This window comes from Natator depressus, chromosome 9 (genome assembly GCF_965152275.1).
Source record: "Natator depressus isolate rNatDep1 chromosome 9, rNatDep2.hap1, whole genome shotgun sequence".
In the NCBI taxonomy this organism is placed as follows: domain Eukaryota; kingdom Metazoa; phylum Chordata; order Testudines; family Cheloniidae; genus Natator; species Natator depressus.
The window spans coordinates 31,825,553-31,846,272 of record NC_134242.1 but is presented as its reverse complement, the minus strand read 5'-3'; the positions used below and the strand labels follow the sequence as shown (position 1 = coordinate 31,846,272).

At 39.9% G+C, this 20,720-nt stretch overlaps 1 protein-coding gene across 1 annotated transcript in view; it reads right to left on the bottom strand.

The window, feature by feature from the left end:
- The window catches only part of ATR (ATR checkpoint kinase), a 79,404-nt gene that overhangs the window by 16,399 nt on the left and 42,285 nt on the right, over window positions 1-20,720 (bottom strand). The window contains exons 27-41 of the mRNA XM_074963836.1: window positions 17,437-17,644; window positions 16,778-16,956; window positions 15,437-15,601; window positions 14,196-14,287; window positions 12,723-12,814; window positions 11,940-12,117; window positions 10,937-11,113; window positions 10,363-10,522; window positions 9,643-9,822; window positions 6,410-6,552; window positions 5,734-5,831; window positions 4,087-4,319; window positions 3,473-3,607; window positions 2,494-2,694; window positions 1,984-2,127 (exon numbers count right to left, since the gene is read on the bottom strand). Of these exons, the coding sequence (XP_074819937.1) occupies window positions 1,984-2,127; window positions 2,494-2,694; window positions 3,473-3,607; window positions 4,087-4,319; window positions 5,734-5,831; window positions 6,410-6,552; window positions 9,643-9,822; window positions 10,363-10,522; window positions 10,937-11,113; window positions 11,940-12,117; window positions 12,723-12,814; window positions 14,196-14,287; window positions 15,437-15,601; window positions 16,778-16,956; window positions 17,437-17,644 (2,385 nt within the window). The remainder of the gene's footprint in view (window positions 1-1,983; window positions 2,128-2,493; window positions 2,695-3,472; window positions 3,608-4,086; window positions 4,320-5,733; window positions 5,832-6,409; window positions 6,553-9,642; window positions 9,823-10,362; window positions 10,523-10,936; window positions 11,114-11,939; window positions 12,118-12,722; window positions 12,815-14,195; window positions 14,288-15,436; window positions 15,602-16,777; window positions 16,957-17,436; window positions 17,645-20,720) is intronic.

Here is a 20,720-nt window from a genome sequence, read left to right as displayed (position 1 = left end):
AGCGCTGCTGTGGCAACGCTTTAGCATTGCCAATGTAGACTAGCCCTAAGCAGTCATAGGAGAAGAGGGAAAGTCCTCTCATCGATCAGCAACTGGTTGAAAGATAGGAAACAAAGGGTAGGAATAAATAGTTTTCAGAATGGAGAGTGATAAAGTGTGGGGTCTCTCAGCAATCTGTACTGGGACGATTGCTGTTCAACATATTCAGAAACTATCTGGAAAACAGGGTGAACACTGAGATGGCAAAATATGCAGACTATACAGTACTAAATTACTCAAGATAGTTAAATCCAAAACAGAACGCAAAGAGTTTCAAAAGGATCTCACAAAACTGGTTAACTGGGCAACAAAATGGCAGATGAAACTCAATGCTGATAAGTGAAAATTAATGCACATCGGTAAACATAATCCTAACTATACATACAAAATGATGGGGTCTACATTAGCGGTTACCACTCAAGGAAGATATCTTGGAGTCATTGTGGATAGATCTTTGAAAATATCTGTTCAGTGTGCAGCAGTAGTCAAAAAGCTAACAAAATGTTAGGAACTATTAGGAAAGGGATAGATAATAAAAGAGACAATATCATAACATCACTATATAGATCCATGGTATGTCCACACCTTGAATACTGCATGCAGTTCTGGTCACTCCATTTCAAAAAAGATACATTAGAATTGGAAAAAGTCCAGAGAAAGGCAACAAAAATTATTAGGCATACAGAACAGCTTCCATATGAAGAAATACTAAAAAGCCTGGGACTGTTCGTCTTAGACGACTAAGGGGGGCATATGATAAGAGGTCTACAAAATTGTGAATGGCCTGGAGAAAGCAAACAGGAAATTTATCCTTTCACATAACACAAGAATTAGGGGTCACCCGATTAAACTGATAGGCAAACAAAAATTAAAACAAACAAAAGGTAGTACTTTTTCACAGGACACATGGTGAACATGTATAACTCACTGGCAGGGGATGTTGGGAAGGCCGAAGTATAATTGGATTCAAAAGAGAATTAGATAAGTGCATGGAGGATGGTCCATCAATGGCTATTAGCCAAGATGATCAAGGATGCAACCCCATGCTCCGGATGTCCCTAAACCTCTGACTGTCAGAATCTGGGCCTAGACAACAGGGGGTGGTCACTCAAAATTGCTCTCTTCTGTTCATTCCCTCTGAAGTATCTGGCACTGTCCACTGTCAGTAGATAGGGCACTGGGCTAGATGGATGATTGGTCTGACCCAATATGGCCACTCTTATGTCCACATCTAAATTTCCCCCACCATAATCTAGGGTTTTAAATTCTGAAATTCCACACTTGCAGTAAATCAAAAGTAAACAGAATTTTTACATCTCCTCCCTACTTGCCCTAAAAAAAAAAAAAAAAAAAGATTTTACAATAAAGATCACTGGCTGAATAAACCCTTTAAATAGAATGTCTGGGTTAGTTAGTAGGTTAGTGTTCTAGAGCCACTACCATTTTCCTTGACCTCATTGAAATATGGTATATTAACATTAGGTGAACTAGTGAAAAAGACAACCTAATTAGGATAAAAATATTCTCTTTCCATAGTTGTTAATGTTTTGCCATAATCACTGTTTATCTACCCATCATTGCCTAGCAATGAAGAAATCCTCCGTAAGAGGGAGCTGTAACGAGATTAGGGGGAAACAATTATTAGTAGACGGGGTAGGCTAGGGTACGGGCAGAAAGATAACAAGTAACTCCTCCAAATTTTACATGGGCTACTGTTTTCTTGATGAAGTCTCAATTCTATGAGCATTCTCAACTCCCACAGAAATCAGTGGAAGTTGAATGCACTCAAGACTTGGTAGGATTGGGCACTAATTGAAGTAATATTTTTTCCCATAAAGATTTCTTTTTCAAGGATATAGGGAGTCAAATACTTTCATAATTTGATTACTTCATCATTTTTCTAGTCAACAGCCATAGGGAAGATTTTCAAAATCATCTTCAAACCTTATTAATCAAGGAATTAAACTCCATGAGTCGGCAGTCTTTTCTTAGGTCATCTTTTGGTTTACACATCATAATATAGGCTTTTCCATCTGAACCTTTTAAAGTAATCTTTTTTGGTTTTTGAAGAGATGCAAGGATTTCCACCTAAAGGAAAAATGGAAGTAGTCATTAAATCTTGTGGTTATTCTTCAAAAAAAACCTCGGGAATCTTAACAGCCACATTTGTGCTAGCACTTCCTATTTTAGTTAGTTTACAACTCATTTGACCCTAGCCAAAACTTGATCTTAGTACCAGTGCCCCTCTTTCAGGTTGTAGTACCAAGAAGCTAGCCATCAAGCTGGTCCTCAGTGCTTCTTTTAATTAGTATGCACTCTTATTTGAACAGTAAATATAATTAAGAAACCTCTCATCATTTCCCCCACTTCACTTTTAGCTAATTAAGCAAAAAAGTAAACTTAGCTGCAATTTATTAAAATGACATCTAAACTATGAGCAGAGAAGAAGTTTACCGTATCATCAAAGCCCGCAATGTAGGCCCAGCGTCCAGGAAAAGGGTCATGGTTAGAATGTGTGCCAGGAATTGATGGAAGAGTGGGTATCATTACAGACTGTAAAGGAATGAGGATCTCACTAAATGTCTGCTCTTCTACTAGCTTTTTAAGTGTTTTGAAATGAACACTCATGCTTAATGTTGAGTTGTTCCCATCAACCTAAAATAAATAAAAATCAATCAATCAAGAAACATTTTGCTTAAAATACAGAATAAGTCCTCATAATAATATCACTGTCTCTCTCTTCCAATTATGGAATACTCTTCACCAAAAAGTGAAAAAAATATATCATGTTTCAAGAGTTCTATTTGTGCTAAAACGTGGTCCATTAGAATAGAGTATATTAACTTCTATGTCTCTATATTTTAGTTCTTCTCCCACTTAGTTTCATTAAAGGCAGTTGCTGAATTTTATCCCAGTTAACGATTTCAGGGGTTCACCACTAACATTACAGACAGCCTACTTTTTTGAGCTAAAATCTTTTAGAAGTTATTGGAGGGAAAAAATCACTGACCATAAGTAATGGAACATACAAGCAACATAAAAATGGCTCATTATTCAAAAATATTGTTAATATAAATAAGATGTTTATTTAGAAAAGAATTCGCTATAAAAAATTGACAGGCAACCTTCCTAGAAAACTCAAATATTTAAAATAATCATGTTATTTCTCTATTTAAGTTTTAGCTCCAAAATGTTTATTTCTTCCTGTCTAATAGATTTCAGATGTCAACAGATCATTTTACAAGATACCCCAATTTCACAGAATCACTCAGAGACTATTTAATTTAATTAGCTGATGTAAGCTACAGAAAAATATTTTCCATAACACATTTAAAAATATTTTATGTAACATTAATTACTATGTCTGATCTGCAGGTCTTGTTTTTATATGTTTGGTTGGTTTTGTTGTTTCTTTTGTTTTTTGGACAAGTACCGGTTTGTTGCATAGCTCTAGTAGTTTATCTGTCAGGCGTGTTGCATCTCCAATAAATTTTCCTAAAGATGCCTTCATATGAATAGCTTTGTTTAGGATTTCCTTGCATCTGTTCACACGCATTGGGTAAGAGGACTGCAAAAGAAGATAAAGTTAAAATTTACTAAACCTATATATCTAATCTCCATTACACAATTCTGAAGTGATTGACAAATTGTATTTTTGCAAGATATTTGAAGTTAGATAGTTTAACAAAATGGAGCACAAATCAAAGATATTCAGTATTAAATTTCATTAAAAATTCCACAGCTTTTCATGGCTTCATATTTTCACACTAGGTAGTAAAAGTATCAAAGAAACAAAACTGCTTAAAGTGACAGAAAAAAGCCTTGAGATTCTTGAACTCTATCTTTTTCAAGCTATGGTCTCTGAACTTAGAAATCATAATCTTTGTGGCGTGCAAAATGGGGAAGAATATCACATTCTTATATCTAAGTAGCTGCCCATTTAAATACCTTGTTTAAACATACAGTAAACAGGTTATTCAAATTTTTCTCTTGTAGATAGATTTTATATGAACTTTTATAAAAATACAGCTATCCCTATCAAATTACCTTGGATACAGCTGTCACCATCCACATTGCTTGTTGAGGATAGGTTAGAAACACTTTGGCAACAATCTCCATCAGAACAACAAAGACTTCCTCATGAGAGTGACAGATTCGGGAGATCAATTGAGAGAATGCTGTCAAAAATTGATAAGGTGCCAACTGATCTGTGTGATCTGTAATCACCTTATTTATTTTAGCTAAATCATTTCTCATCTGTACACGATCAGGACGACCAACTGGAAAAACACAATACAGTAAGTTTATAGTCATATTTCTCTGAAATGCAAGTTTATAAAAAACAAGCTGCAAACCTAAAGAACTACACTCATTTGTTAATGTTTTTTTGGTTTGTTTTTTTAAACAAAAATCTTTCACCCTAAAGTTTCTCTGAGTATTATACACAAACTCAGGGCACAATTCTATATTTTGATTTGCTTGGGGAACTCCCATTGTCATGGATAAGCAAGCCTTTAAATTGAAAAATTATTTGCTTCTCTCAGGCCCATTTATTGTCCCTGAAAACAAACTAAATTAACTGGCTTGTGTGCAACTACATTTTCTATATGGCATACATTAAACTGGGGTACGTGCAAGAATAAGTGACTTATAGCATATTTGCTACATAGTTTGGGTTGCCAACATGTATTTTATTATAGTGTTTCCTTACTTGGGAGTAAAAAATGCTACAGGTAAGGCCATAAAACCACTATTAAGGCTAACGCAGAAAGCCAGATTACTTCCCCAAAATAGTGCACAGGGGGCTGAAAGCCATCAGATCTCTTCAGGTAGAGATTCTGGTGTGTGTATCTGGGGCAAGGAGAAGAGAGGAGGAGGAGGAAAGAGTCCTTGGAAAGTGTGGAGCAGGCATACCAGTTCCTATATCACCTCACCCACTACAGCACCCAGGAGACATCCAGGAATAGGAGGACCTGTGGTTGGAATGCTACTGCACTCTGAAAAATCTCATGCTGACATGCAGCCACTAGGGGATCATAGTCAGCTGGCATATGCCAGAACAGCCCCCTTTGTGTCTCAGCCCATGCCTGCTGTGAAATTTCCAGAGAAAGACTTTTGGACAGAAATGCTGCATGCTTGGACACTGCCCAAAGGAAAAGATTTTGTTTTGGTATGGTTTTAAGTTTGAACAAAACTCCTTCAGCTACTGAGTCCTGCAAAGGTGAAAAAATTGAACACTTTACTGCAAATGTTTTCAAAGTGAGCTGGCTTGATGTTTGTGAAAGGGTACAGGCAACATATTTCTTTTTCTCCGTTTCCTTTCTTTTGGCAACTTTAATGTGAAATTAATGTTGCATACTTAACAAATGTTTGCAATTATTAATTCAATTCTGAGGGGGGTTATAATCACATGTAAAAATGCTTGTAGGTAACATCTGGTAAGCTAACTTTTTTGCTTTAAATTGTGCAAAATTTTGGGAAAGAGTTTAAAGTTCACCAGTTATATACTTTGTGCATATAACCGCAGGCACTATTTTGTTTTAGTCCATATAATGGATTGGGTCATTTTGGCTGCATTTCAAAATACATGGCATACAAGCCAAAACAATAGAATTTTATACAGCTTTCACAGATCTTTATACATCCTTTTATGAAAATGTAAGATAGCAGAAAAACAGTACGAAAAAGTTCTACCTTTTTCACATTCATATGCTTTTGCTCCAAAGTCAAGCCACAGAGATAACATTCTTGGCATTGACTGATAGATGAATTGGTTACCATACTGTAAAGACCTGCAATTACATATCCACACCTATAATTAAGATACAGCCTTTTATACCATATATTTAAGAATGTGCAAACAAACTTAGAGATTTAAAGTGATGTTCATATCCATTCTGATGTTTATGTGTCTATTTTAGGCTTTTGTAATGTCTATTACTGTAACATATAATGCTCACTAACTGACATCCACAGGAATTATCTGCATCTATCACTTAGAAACTTGCTCCAATCAAAAGCACGAAGATAATCATCAACTTAGTAACAGCTAGCCTTGTCTCATTTCATTTTGAGACAGCAAACACCAGCTCATTTTAAACAAATGAAAACATAAGAATTTAACAATTAATTTCCCTTTAATAACAAAATTAATACAATATATAATTAACACAGAGTTGGAATAAAATAATTTTTCTACAATTCCATGCTTCTTCTTAAGAATTATTGCAGAAAAATTTAGTTAGATAGAAATATATAAATTTTAACATTCAAAAACAAGAACAATTTGTGGGAAATAAATTGGTTGGATTATGTTATCAATATAAATATTTTTCTAAGAGACCAAAGCAAAGATACTATATCATCTAACCTTCCAAAATGATGAACTATATATCTAATCAGATCTCCCTGCTTTTCCATCTTATTGTCAGTTACCATAGGCATCAGTTTATCGTAGTATTTAGCAAGGTAAAAGTGTCCATCCTCCCATTCTGGCAAGAAAAAAGTAACATCCTGCAACAAAAATGAAAAAAAAAAAAAGTTATCTTTCTTGGAAGAGGATTTAAAATAAGACAGGTTTTGTTTTTATGACAGAAAACTTTTATTATTTACCTCCGTGCAAAGAGGGTATAAAAGAGTACCACACCCAGTCAGTAGTGCTTTACATCCACTCTGCACAGGTGTAAGTGACCTCCCTGATTTGGTAACAACAAGACAGCACAAAAGGATCCTTGTATGCAGTGTTGTTGTAGCTTGATTAGTCCCAGGATATTAGAGAGACAAGGTGGGTGAAGTAATATATTTTATTGGACCAACACCTGTTGGTAAAAGAGACAAGCTTCTTCTTCAGAAATCTCAGTGGAACTCGAAAGCTCGTCTCTCTCACCAACAGAATTGTTCCAGTAAACTATATTACCTCACACACCTTGTCTGTCTAAAAGATCCTTGAGGATATTCCCAAGAGGGGAAATTATAGTTTATTTAAAACTAACATAACCAAGTTTTTCATCTACAGACAGGATGCAACTTCTCTTTTTCTTCCCATTTTTGGCTAGTGAAACACAAGAATCATTCATTGCTTCTTTATTTCTTTTCTAAAAGTAAGATCTTTCAAATAAATGGAGGGAATTGTGTCATAGACGTTAGAGGGGAAAGGGTGTATTAAGTCATCCAGTTTCTGTCTGACAATGCTGAATTGTTCTCAACAGTACCTTTTCTAGCATTCTATATATTACTGGCAAAAGAGCTTCTCTCACTTCTCTTTGGAGACTACCACATAGCCTAAGACAATAGTTACCAAATTTTTCATGGCATGACTTCCTTTGGGCTCAAAGCCATTAATGCGGCCATCCCAAGGTTTTGAAAGGGGAGTGATCCGAAAATTAAAAGAACAAAAAATGGGTCTTGCCTCCAGAGGTTGGGGGGTTAAAGAGTGAACCCACCCGCACTCACCCCTCAGCGGCAGCTCCTGCCCTATGGGGCTGGCTAGACTCAGCTCCCTGCTCTGGGCATTGTGACCTTGCCTCTGGCGCACAGGTTCGTGTCAGCACCGCTCAGTTTTGGCCCATCCCCCTGATGGGGGGCAGCCAGGCTAAATCTGAGTGAGCAGCATTGTGACCCCATGCGCCAGGCTGCAATGCCTTGAATGGGGAGCCAAGCCCAGCCAGCCTTGCAGGACAGGAGCCACTTCAACTTGGACATATTCTGGCTTTCTTGAATTTTCTTTTTCCCCCTCTTTTTTCAGTCTCTCATGACATTGGGACATGCTGGGTACAAGATTTCACTGTCAAAGACTTTGAGAATCAGCCTACAATTTCCTTTCTTAATTCCATACATTTAACATATAGGATTGGATTCTCCAGTCCACTAACTTCATAGTCTATTTAGTACAGGGATGGGCAAACTATGGCCCAGGGGCCACATCCGGCCCTTTATATGTTTTAATCTGGCCCTCGAGCTCCCGCCAGGAACTGGTGTCCGGGGCTTGCCGCACTCTGGTGCTCCAGCTGGGGGCTTGCCCTGCTCCATGCGTGCCGTGGCTCCACATGGCTCCTGGAAGCAGTGGCATGTCCCTCCTCCGGCTCCTATGCATAGTGGCAGCCAGGCGGCTTGCCGCGCTGCCCCCACCCCAAGTGCCGCCCCCGCAGCTCCCAATGGAACCATGGCCAATGGGAGCTGCAGGGGCGGCACCTGTGGACGGGGCAGCACGCCGAGCAGCCTGGCTGCGCCTCCGTGTAGGAGCTAGAGGGGGGACATGTCGCTGCTTCTGGGAGCTGCTTGAAGTAAGTGCTGCCTGGAGCTTGCACCCCTGACCCCCTCCTGCGCCCCAACCCCCTGCCCCAGCCCTGATCCCCCTCTCGCCCTCCAAACCCCTTGGTCCCAGCCCAGAGCAACCTCCTGCACCCCCCAACCCCTCATCTCCAGCCCTACCCCAGAGCCCATACCCCCAGCCGGAGCCCTCACCCCCCTGCACCCCAACACCCTGCCCCAGCCCAGAGCCCCCTCCCGCACCCCAAACTCCTCATTTCTGGCCCCACCCCAGAGCCCGTACCCCCAGCCAGAGCCCTCATCCCCTCCCGCACCCCAATCTTGTGAGCACATGGCCCGCCATACAATTTCCGTACACAGATGTGGCCCTCGGGCCAAAAAGCTTGCCCACCCCTGATTTAGTACTACATACAACTTGTGATCTGAATGACAAAGCTATGGACAGTGAAGTTTGTGATACACTTTTTAAATTTTTTTAAAAGCAATATTGCAGGAATAGGATGGCATTAAAGGTAAGATTCAGCTGTGCTCGTCCTGCCACTTGGAGTGGAACAAAGGTGAGGTGTACCAAATAACTCAGCAACTCCAAAAACATAGCCCAATAGTGGGATTCCACTGCTTTCCATGTAGAGAGCAGTGTGAATTTGATTTTGAGACTTTCTCTATGCTTACTTTTCTATATAACTTAGCTACAGGATTATTATTAGTTCTGTAGTAAGACAGAAATATGAATGTGGAAAATCTCAAGTGTAAAACATTGAGCAGGCTTGTATTTAGACAAGCATCAGAAAAAATGATTGATAAACTGGTGATTCAGTAGGCGACACTCTTCTTTCCAAGCCAATATGATGTTATTGGGCCCTGTGCTCTTTTCTAGCTCTCCAGAGAGTGGTAGCATCACCTCCATATGACTCCCATAGTAAGACTAAGGAGGATCCATATACATTATTCTCTACACTGGACAGTGAGAGAGCACTATCTGCCAAGCTGTCCCTTCATAGTAACCCAATGACATACCGGTGAAAAATTCCAACCCTGAAATCTGTTAGCAAAAAACCAAAAAATTATTCCTCATATAACTCCACTGACTTCAATGGAGTTACACCAAGGATAGGTTTAGTTCTTGCAGAGAGTTACAAACTGTATGTATCAAGAGGTTTAACTAAATTAACTTGGACTGTAAACTCCATAGGACAAGGACTGTCTTTTTTACATGTTCATAGAGCACCTAACATAGTGAGGACTATATCTCTGTTGGGGTCTCTAGGCTCTACTTTAATATATATAATAAATTATGTATGAATATATGATTACTAAAAACTGTGTTGTATTCACCTTGTATTTTTTCATAACTGCATTACTTTCAAAGTTGGCAGTTTCTTCCATAAATCTGCCAACCAGCAACATAGCCCGACCATGGATTAGCTGACTTTTGGTGTCAGATGCTGCTTTATTCTCAGGAAAACATAATTCAACTCCCTTCTGAAGAACAATGAGAGCCTGGTGCACCTCACCCTTAGAGAAAGAGAGAAAACATTAATCAACACATGCCTTTTGTTTGTTTATTTTAAAGAAACAGAACAGCTTACTTTTACTAACCAAGAAAAAACAATGTTATGTTCATAGCTCTAACACCCTGGGGACAGGTAAGTAAAAGCCTCAGTTTATGATTGCACAAATGAGGCTCCAACAATCCCTTTAGCTTTCTCTACTGAAACGTCCACTGTCATCCATTAAGTCACTGATAAATACTCGTTTCAATAATAAATGTTAGAGCATCTACCAATTTTCTTCATTTTGTCCAGGAACTAAGTTTAGAAACTTTCATTTACTGCATGCTTGACCGCCTCCTCAGTTGCACCTGCTGTTCAATTTACTATATTTATTTTAATTGAATTTCTCAAACCACTAGCACTCAGAGTCAATTCATAACTCTTACAAATGCATTAACATTACACATTTATTGTACTTTTGTTTAAACTAGATACTTACTTTTATTCTTTTATAGGTAAGAATGCATTTTAATTTGAATCATTTCATTTCTTTTTTGCTTACCTTGGACCACAGCCACTTTGCTCTTTCTATATATAGTTCAGATAGCGTGGATTCCCCAGCATTCAGAAGAGCATTGTATGCAGTTTGGTGATGACCAGCTTTTCTTGCAACTCTGGCACTCTGGAGCCAACATTCTCCAACTAGTTCACTGTAATCCTGTCTGTGGTGATTTTTTCCAAAACAAAGATCCATTTATGAGTGCTGCCATTACAATCTCAAATATATACCATAATGTATTGAAATACAAACACAAATAGCTTAACAAACTGTTTATTAAAAAGAAATTCACTTTAAATAAACAAACATTCATGATACTTTTGTTCTCTATTGTTTATCCCCCCTAAGTATGGAAATAATTATTTTTCCCTGCTAATCTCATCCTTTCTCACTTGGAAAACACCGCTTTTGTCTTGTATTTGAAATTTAACAGGGCTGTTTTTGTTTATAATGTAAATTTCAGTAGATTCTTACCATGACTCACTAATATGTGCAAAAATGCTACTACTGTATAAGAGAAAAGCTAGTATTCGATTGATATGCAACATGGAAGGACAAGAAATAATCATAGCTTCACCTTTTATTGAGGCTAAGCAAAGCCCTTCTGAGTGCTAAGATGGGTTCTTTTGCTCTATAGGAGTTCTGTGTCATTTCTATACGAGCAATCCAGTTCAGAGAATCTTTACCATGGTCACCATCCATTTGCTGAAACAGTGGTATAATACTGTGTTCCAGTTCACACAGCATATGTAACCTACGGTGAAAGGATACAGGAATGTATTTTAGAAATTGTTTGCCATTTTCAGTTACATGTATCTTATGTTTAGCATTTGTCATTTCATTCCCAAAGCTGACCACATGAATAATCCAAAATACCATGCTTCCTTAAAAGAAAAAACATTCTTGATGTTTAGCATTTGTCAACTGAGTTGGTAAGCAAGTTAAAACGTATATTTTGCATGAAGCCACGTTTTCATTGCCATGTGGAGGTATAAGATATAAAAAGATAATACTGAACCTTTTTCTTGTGCATTGCCACTTCTACATCATTTTAAATCAAACTTCAGTTCAACTACACTAAACTGCCTTTAAAGGGAAATAATCTCTACTTGTGTTGAGTCTAGAAATGAAGGACCAAATTCTGCTCTCAGTTACAGATGTATAAATATAAAATCTCACTGAAATTAGTGAAGTTAATACACTGGACTAAATTTCAGGTTTTAGCTGTAGTGTTTTTAGGGAAGGAATTGGTCCCAGGAGTTCATTTTCTGACATGCATATATGAATTCACTTGCTGATTTTTTGATGAGAGTGCAACAGTTACAAAGAAAAACTATGAATACTTCCAGGGAAAGAACAACACAAAATCTCAGTCAATCAGGAAAGGTTTGCAATTGGTATTGAATATGTGATTGTTATGCAGAAAGAGTCAGAAAAAACAAGATACCAATAGGTCAGCATCATTTATCATTTGAAAATGAAGAGTTCTTACTGTTGATTACATGAATGATACATGCATTTTAAAGTGAGTTCTTTAGCCCTTGAACACAATGAAGTGGTATACAGAAGCCACAAAATACCTGATAATGTGTTCATATCCTCGCTGATAGGACCCTCTTTCAAAGCTTGCTGCTGAGAGGGGTACAATCTGCTCTGCTCGAACAACTTTCAGTGTCTTATAAAAAGCTGCTGTGTTTTTCTTTTTGGCTGATAACAACAATTGTCCCAGTCTGACACTCCAAGTACTGGACTTCACATCTAGGGGACAAAGAATCAGAAATTGCATTTCATTAGATGCTCAGGCAATACACCATAGCCCATAGGTGCTGAAACTAGGGGTGCTACCTCACCCCCTTGCTTGAATTGGTTTCCATTATATACAGGGTTTACAGTTTCGTTCAATGGCTCTGAGCACCCCCCACTACAAAAATTGTTACAGCATCCCTGCCATAGCCTGTCTAGAATGTAACATTTGAGAAATGTTTCGTGGAAATTCTTGATCAAACAAACTTTCATCAGAATTGGTCCAAATAGATTTCAAAAAAATGTATGACAACTTAAAAAGGAGTACAACTTTAATATTTTATTATTCCCAAGAAACTTCAAGCAAATTGTGCCAATATATGCTTTCAGAAATCCTATAGGTGGAATTTTACGAGAAGCCTAAGGGTGTTTGGCCTGATGATCCCCTGACAATCCCAGTCAGAAAGGATCAGATAAATTTACAAAAACTGTAGCATTAATACTAGCTGATACATCACAGATCAAGAAATTTGAAATAAATGCCTTCTGGTTAAAGCTGGCCAAATCTGAACATATATAATTGCACAAAAATGTTCTCATTTTGACATCTAGTTTCCTACCTGCAGCCAAATAATTTTCCAATAAATCCCAGTGTGTTAGTTTCCAGGCTGCCTCCACTCTATATGTGTTCAATTCAGATGTCCACTCCGGCCTATAAAAGTACACACAATCAGAACACAGTACAAAACCAGCCAGTGCTATAGCCATTATATTTTCTTGGCATTAGTTCTACATTATATAAACTAATTAACTTTTAAACAGCAAAACCCCAATATTACTTGAAAATCAAAGGTTGTTAACTTGCTATGAATAACATTATGTAAAACAAAAAATGTGATCAATTTATAGTAATTTGAAATTGACATCCCATAAACTGAGTTTGCAAGTTGTATATATACACCTTACTAGGAACATATTTTATGATAAAAAAAGATGAACTTTTTGGTCAAAATTCACTATTGTGCATGGAAAACTGATTATTGGAAAAAAACATAAAAGAAAGAACAAGTATGTGGCAATCAACAATACGCTAACAATGAAGGATTCTTTTTTCCTTGAATAAATTAAAGCATATATCTATCTCAGGGGTGGGCAAACGTTTCGGCCTGAGGGCCACATCTGTGTGGGGAAATTGCATGCAGGGCCATGAATGTTGTGCTGGGGCAGGGGGTTGGCATGCGGGAGGGACTGCGGGGTGTGGGAAGGGCTGTGGTATGCAGGAAGGGGCTATAGGCCGGGGGTTGGGGCACAGGAGGGGTGTGATGTGTACAAAGGGGCTCAGAGCAGGGGGTGGGGTGTGGCACGGGGCTCTGGGCAGGGGTTGGGGCACGGAAAGGGTGCGGGATCTACAATGGGGCTCAGGGCAGGGGGTGGGGTGCAGCAGGGGGTTGGGGTTGGGGTGCAGGAGGGGTTCGGGGTGCAGGTTCCAGCCCACCACCACTTACCTGGAGTGGCTCCGGGGTGGCAACGGCATGCAGCTGGGCTATGGCAGGCTCCCTGCCTGCCCTGGCCCCGCCACTCCCGGAAGCGGCCGGCACCACATCCCTGCGTCCCCTGGGGGAGGGGGGGCAGAGGCTTCTGCCACGCGCTTTCCTCGCCTGCGGGTACCTCCCCCGAAGCTCCCACTGGCCACGGTTCCCCATTCCCAGTCAATGGGAGCTGCAGGGGGCGGTGCCTGGAGGCGAGGGCAGTGCATGGAGCCCTTTGCTCCCCCCTCCCCCAGGGGATGCAGGGATGTGGTGCCGGCTGTTTCCAGTAGTGGCACGGAGCCCATGTTGCCACGGGGATGGCAATCCCAAAGGCCAGATGGGCCGGATCTGGCCTGCAGGCCGTAGTTTGCCCACCCCGATCTATCTGCACTGAGTATTATACACAAAGGAAGTAGCAGTATTTCAGACAGTGTTGAAATCCTGAAGTTAGAGAAATTTTAAATGTTTTCATTTTGTCCATAAAACCCTATTTCCACACTGCTAGATACACCTGCAGTATTAGAACTTTTTATTATTCAATTAGGGGTTGTATTAAATTATTACCTGTTGGCAAGCACTCCATTCACCTGAGTGATTACAGTAGATAACTGACCAAGACCTAACATGGACTTCACTACACCATGATAATGAATGATCTAGAAATGCAGATAGAATAGATCAAAATACACATCACGTATAATCAAGAGATACATGCTGGTAGCTTCCGGGTGAATGTACATCAATTTTGTTTTTTCATTATTCTTTTAGATTTTTCTTGTTATGAATATGACATGAAAAGAAAAGGGTTTAAATAATTAAATTATCACAGCTAAAAAGAATAACCAAATTCACACCAAAAAAATCAAATTTGAACAGAACTCCCTGGAAAAGAATCTCAGTTGATATCAGTAATTTCTAAGACGTGTTTCAGAACAAAGTAAAATGGGTTTTTTTTAGTACATATGTTTGAGAACTGCTAGGGAAAGTTGTGAACAATAATGTGACAAACTCACTGTCATGGGGTAATATACCCCTGTGGCCCAGCAATCCAGGGGCTAATGCAGGTACTGCCAGCCAAAGCTGACTGGCAGCCTCACAGCAGCTGGGAGAATAAAAGAGCTAGGAAGCAGAGGGGCAGGGCAGCTGCCAGAGGAGCAAGCAGGCTGTAGACGAAAACTCTGACAGCAAGCTGCTAAGAAGCTGTGCAGAGACAGAACCCTGAGAGGGCCGATCGGATCAACAGGCTGAAAAGCCTACAGAAATAGAGACCAAGAAAGGTAGGAAGGAACTCAGGGCACATCAGGAGTTGTTGAGTCCTGATTTTCCCTGTCTGGCTTAATGGCCCTCAACTGGAACTCAGTGGAGTGAGTGGGCCTGAGTTCCCCTATCTATTTCTCAGAGAGACTTGAGAACTGAGGTTTCCAGACCCTCTGGGGACCAGTACCACATGACCCCACCAAGAATAAAGGGAAAATTCCTGTGCCTCACTGGGACAGACTCAGGCAAGGGGAACCGACTGACTACCCTGCCAGTGAGCAAATGGTGCAATGCCCCATTTGGCCAAAGGGGGCGCTGTTGCATCAACACCCTCACCCCCATACACATCTCAATTTCACTTTTAAATTAAATGTGTTTGGAAGCTAGAGAATGACTTGCTCCAGTTTTCCAAGTATTGTTTATAGTAACTCATCTGCAGTCATTGCAGCAGTGAACATGTTCATATTTTACATATATATTCTAAGCCTCTATCATATTTTTTTGCCTTTTTGTTGGATCATGAAATAAGAATGTGTCTTTCGTTTTACCTGGTCAGATTCCAGCTGAATAGCCCTGTCATAACAAGCTGTGGCATCTCTCAGCAAACCAATGCTTTCGTGTTCAAGGATTTGTTCTTTGAGAGATGGCTCTGCTTTCCGAATTGCGCTGACCCCAGCTACTCCATCTGGCTCATGCATAGCAGCATATAATTTCTTTTTTCGAACATGGAAAATATTACAATTGAAAACATAAATCAAACACAGTGGTTCAGCTGTAAAGGCCAACGACAAGACATTTGTATAATATGTTAAGAATCAAGCATGTTACTTAACTGTTATGTAAAACTGCTCCAAAGCAGAGTTCTTAGTCACAAGTTGTGACTCTAAGACATCACATAACTGAACAATAACATCTTTAGACATCTTAGAAGATTTTTTCTGGCCAAACTTCCACATGAACTTCAGTTATTAATTTTCATATGGCTCAATAACAACAATCTCATGTTACTGAATAGGTACCATATCAAATTTATTTGAAGCAACTTGCACAAAGGACAAAATAAAGTACTGTATTATGCAGTAAGTTGTATAATACAGAGTTGCAAATGCATATGACTCTTACACATCACAGAAGTAGTGTTCTAGATTATTTTTCAAACTAGGAAATCATTGGGCAATTTCAACCATGAGAAGAAGTGAACTAACAGGAATTCAGCTAACATATAAGTTAACTATGACGCTTGAAAATAATTTTTCATCTTTGTAATATACACAGTGTGCACTCTTCCTCTATTTTAACATAAATTACTTCACTTTATTAAAAAGTTTCATAATTGTAATATTTTATTTATTACAATCATGACTAGCTTTTATTTATTTTAAAAAGAGGGTCACGTTCATTGAAAGACAAAACTGCTCTTTTTTGAAAAAAGAAAAGGAGTACTTGTGGCACCTTAGAGACTAACCAATTTATTTGAGCATAAGCTTTCGTGATAAATTGGTTAGTCTCTAAGGTGCCACAAGTACTCCTTTTCTTTTTGCAAATACAGACTAACACGGCTGTTACTCTGAAACCTGTCTTTTTGAAAAAAGGAGCCATTTTAACGATAATTGTAGATTTTTATTTCATTTTCTTGTTTTCTTCTAATAAAGAGAATCCTCCTCCATCTTATCACATAAGCAGACATGATGAGAAGAGGGAAACAGCCCTTGCTGCTTGAAGATAGATAGATAACTGTCTATTGCTGCTTCAGACAGCAACAGCCTAACCACATCTGCAATCTTTGAGAAAAGACAAAGGGAGGGGAAACTTTAAGCATTGACAACTCTAAAAATGGCCTGTCTCTGTTTTCATCTTCATTTTAAATTAAATAAAAAATTAATTAAAACCTGCAAAAATCCAAGATGCTCCTGAATATTTTGTTTCTTTTCTGTGATGAATGATTCAAAGTGCATTACAGCCCTTGTGTATGCTTTAGAGCGAAAGGAAGCAGCAGCCAATGTATCCTGAGGTATGAGGTCTAGAAAACGTGTCACACTTTGATATTCTGCATAATCCTCACTTGATGCTATGGAATAAAACAGTTAAAGAAGTTTATCATCCAAGTTTCATTTATAAAGTTATTATTAAAGATTAAAGTTCAGTTCATCCATTACACCCAAATTAATCATTTAATTAAGAATAAAGTTTCTCTCTTCTATCAATATCAATTTCTTAAAAGCAATTTAGCTGCATGTTCTTAAGATTTTCATAGCAGCATATTTATATCAACTTAGTTTTATAAAAGATTTCTAAAAATAATTTCAAGATAAAAGAAGAAGTCTTAGAACATCTGTTTCTTACTTTATGAATCCATAGGTTTCTCAAAATAGCAGCTAGAAAACACTATGAGGATGGCAAGGGGATAGTGTTAGTTTGCTATACTGGCAAACTATCTTGGCAGTGATGTTCCATTCATATGTGGTCCTAATTTGAAGGGACATGTCTAAATGCTTATTTTAAGAATACAAAATTCCTTTTATATACAAATACGAAGAACATCACTAACCTTTCAGATCCCCTCTGTCTTTGCTTGACTTACTAACAGTTTTCTCAGCAATAAGCATCTGGAACTTATGTCTCGCCCACTGTGTTAGATGATCAAGCATGGAAAACACTGTCTGTGTACTTAGTTGACTCAGATCTGATGCACTATCCTGCAGTCTTCTAGTACACAGGTCATCGTGTTTGAGAACAGCCATGATCTCTGCATACACCTACACAGAGGTTAATATGAAAAAAATCGAAAAGCTTTTAGTTTCATCATAAAGTCTGCAAAATATTAAGAGACAACAGATGAAACAGAGGTCAACCTAGAAATATTAGACACTGTAACAGCATTTGTTAAGTGTTGGCAGTGTTTTTGGGACAGTACAGAGTTCTTGCCCCAAGGGCATAAAGACAGATAGAAAAGAAAAGATAAAAAGGAAAGTGTACCACTAAGTACTGTACATGGAAAAAGACACAGGAAAGCATGGTGAAGCATTTTGAACAGCTTTATGAAGAACAGATTACTGTTCAGCTAAGCGTCTTCAGAATACAGGTAAGTAAATGGTGCTTCCATACAAGTCAGACACACACTAACTTAAGTAAAATGACTAACAAGATAACTATTGGTTAGGGGATCACGGGGTGGCTAGTTTTAATTTTACTTGTGCTTTTATTGGGGTTAATGAGATGCTGCTAGATCTGTTGACCAAGATGCAAGTATGGTTGTTGAGAAAATATTCCGTCCCCACCCCCCCCACACACATACATGTGAAGAATTTGGCAGTTTATGACAGAGAAAACAATGGAAGTTTCCCCAGAAATGGAACATGCAAGTAGGGACATCTTAACTAACTACAAGATTATAAAACATAGTTAAGTCTGATTAATTTGCAATTCCCTTCTCACAGTTTTGTAGGGCTGGAAGGGACCTAGAGAAGTCATCAAGTCCACCCTCCGTATTGAGGCAGGACCAAGTAAACTAGACCATGCCTGACAGGTGTTTGTCCAACATATTCTGAAAAACCTTGAATGATGAAGATTGCACAACTTCCCTTGGAAGCCTATTCCACAGCTTAACTACTGTTATAGTTAGAAAGCTTTGTCTAATATCTAACCTAACGCCTGGTCTACACTCCGGGGTTAGGTCGAATTTAGCCACGTTAGGTTGATTTAAAAATGACTGCGTCCACACAACCAACCTCGTTCCGTCGACCTAAAGGGCTCTTAAAATCGACTTCTGTACTCCTCCCCGACAAGGGGAGTAGTGCTAAAATTGACCTTGCTGGGTCAAATTTGGGGTAGTGCGGACGCAAATCAATGGTATTGGCTTCCAGGAGCTATCCCAGAGTGCTCCATTGTGACCGCTCTGGACAGCACTTTGAACTACGATGCACTACACAGGAAAAGCCCCGGGAACTTTTGAATTTCATTTCCTGTTTGGTCAGCATGGCGAACTCAGAAGCACTCAGCAGCACAGGTGACCATGCAGTCCCCCCAGAATCGTAGAGCTTAAAATGTTTCTATGCTCCTCCTATCATCTCAGTCCCTAAGGTTATCGCAGATTAGAAGGCAAAAAAACCACACTCGTGATGATATGTTTTCCGAGCTTATGCAGTCCTCCCGCACTGATAGGGCCCAGCTTAATGCATGGAGGCATTCAGTGACAGAGGCCAGGAAAGAATTAAGTGAGCGTGAAGAGCGGAGGCAGGACACAATGCTGAGGCTAATGGGGGAAGAAACGGACATGATGAAGTGTCTGTTGGGGGAGCAAACGGACATGATGAAGCATCTGTTGGAGCTGCAGGAAAGCCAACAAGAGCACAGACCCCCGCTGCATCCACTGTATAACCCTCCTCCCCATGTTCCATAGCCTCCTCACCCAGACGCCCAAGAATTGCAGGGTGGGAAAGGCTCCGGGCACCCAGCCACACTATTCCAGAGGATGGCCCAAGCAACAGAAGGCTGTCATTCAAACAGTCTGATTTTTAGTGTGGCTACAATAAGCAATGTGGCCTTGTCCTTCCCTCCTCCCCGACCCCACCCGGGCTACCTTGTCCATTATCTCTCTCTCTCTTTTTTTTTTTTAATTAATAAAGAAAGAATGCATGGTTTCAAAACAATAGTTACTTTATTTCGAAGGAGGGAGGGTGGTTGGCTTACAGGGAATTAAAATCAACAAAGGGGGCGGGTTTGCATCAAGGAGAACCACACACAACTGTCACACCGAAGCCTGGCCAGTCATGAAACTGGTTTTCAAAGCCTCTCTGATGAGCAGCACGCCTTGGTGTGCTCTTCTAATCGCCCTGGTGTCTGGCTGCTAAAAATCAAAGCCAGGCAATTTTCCTCAACCTCCCACCCCGCCATATACATCTCCCCTTTATTCTCACAGATATTATGGAGCACACAGCAAGAAGCAATGATAATGGGAATGTTGGTTGCGCTGAGGCCTGACCTAGTCAGCAAACAGCGCCAGCGAGCTTTTAAATGTCCAAAGGCACATTCTACCACAATTCTGCACTTGCTCAGCCTATAGTTGAACTGCTCCTTACTACTGTTCAGGCTTCATGAGCCATGGGAGCAAGGGGTAGGCGCGACCGCGCGGTGCTGCCGGCTGGGAGAGCAGCCTGAGGCAGAAGCCTCCAGCTTGCATGATATTCCAGGCAGGACTGAATCTCCAGGAGATGAAACTTAAAGAAGAGAATGACCTGGAGTTTCTGGCTCCCATTCGGTGCTCTAAGAGGAGAATAGCCATGTCTGTCCAGGAGCCCCGATCGACCTCACTGAGGTCTGCCAGGAGCACCCAGGAGATTTACGACGGCTATCAGTTCAATTGCACCGTCTGCCGTAAAGGCAAGGAGCTGCTGCTGTGAAGCAATGCAGTACCGCATCTGCCAGCAGCACCCAGGAGACGTACAGTGACAGTGAGCTGAGCTCCATGCTTGCCGTGAGCTGAGCTCCATGCTTGCCGTGGTATGGCGTCTGCACAGGTAACCCAGGAAAAAAGGTGCAAAACAATTGTCTGCTTTTGCTTTCACGGAGGGAGTGAGGGAGGGAGGCCAGACGACATGTACCCAAAACCACCCGCGATAATGTTTGTGCCCCATCAGGCACTGGGAGCTTAACCCAGAATTCCAACGGGCAGCAGATACTGCAGGAACTGTGGGATAGCTACCCACAGTGCACCACTCTGTAAGTCAATGCTAGCCATGGTAGTGAGGACGCACTTTGCCGACTTAATATGCTTAGTGTGGACATACGCAATCAACTGTATAAAATCGGTTTCTAAAAATAGACTTCTATAAA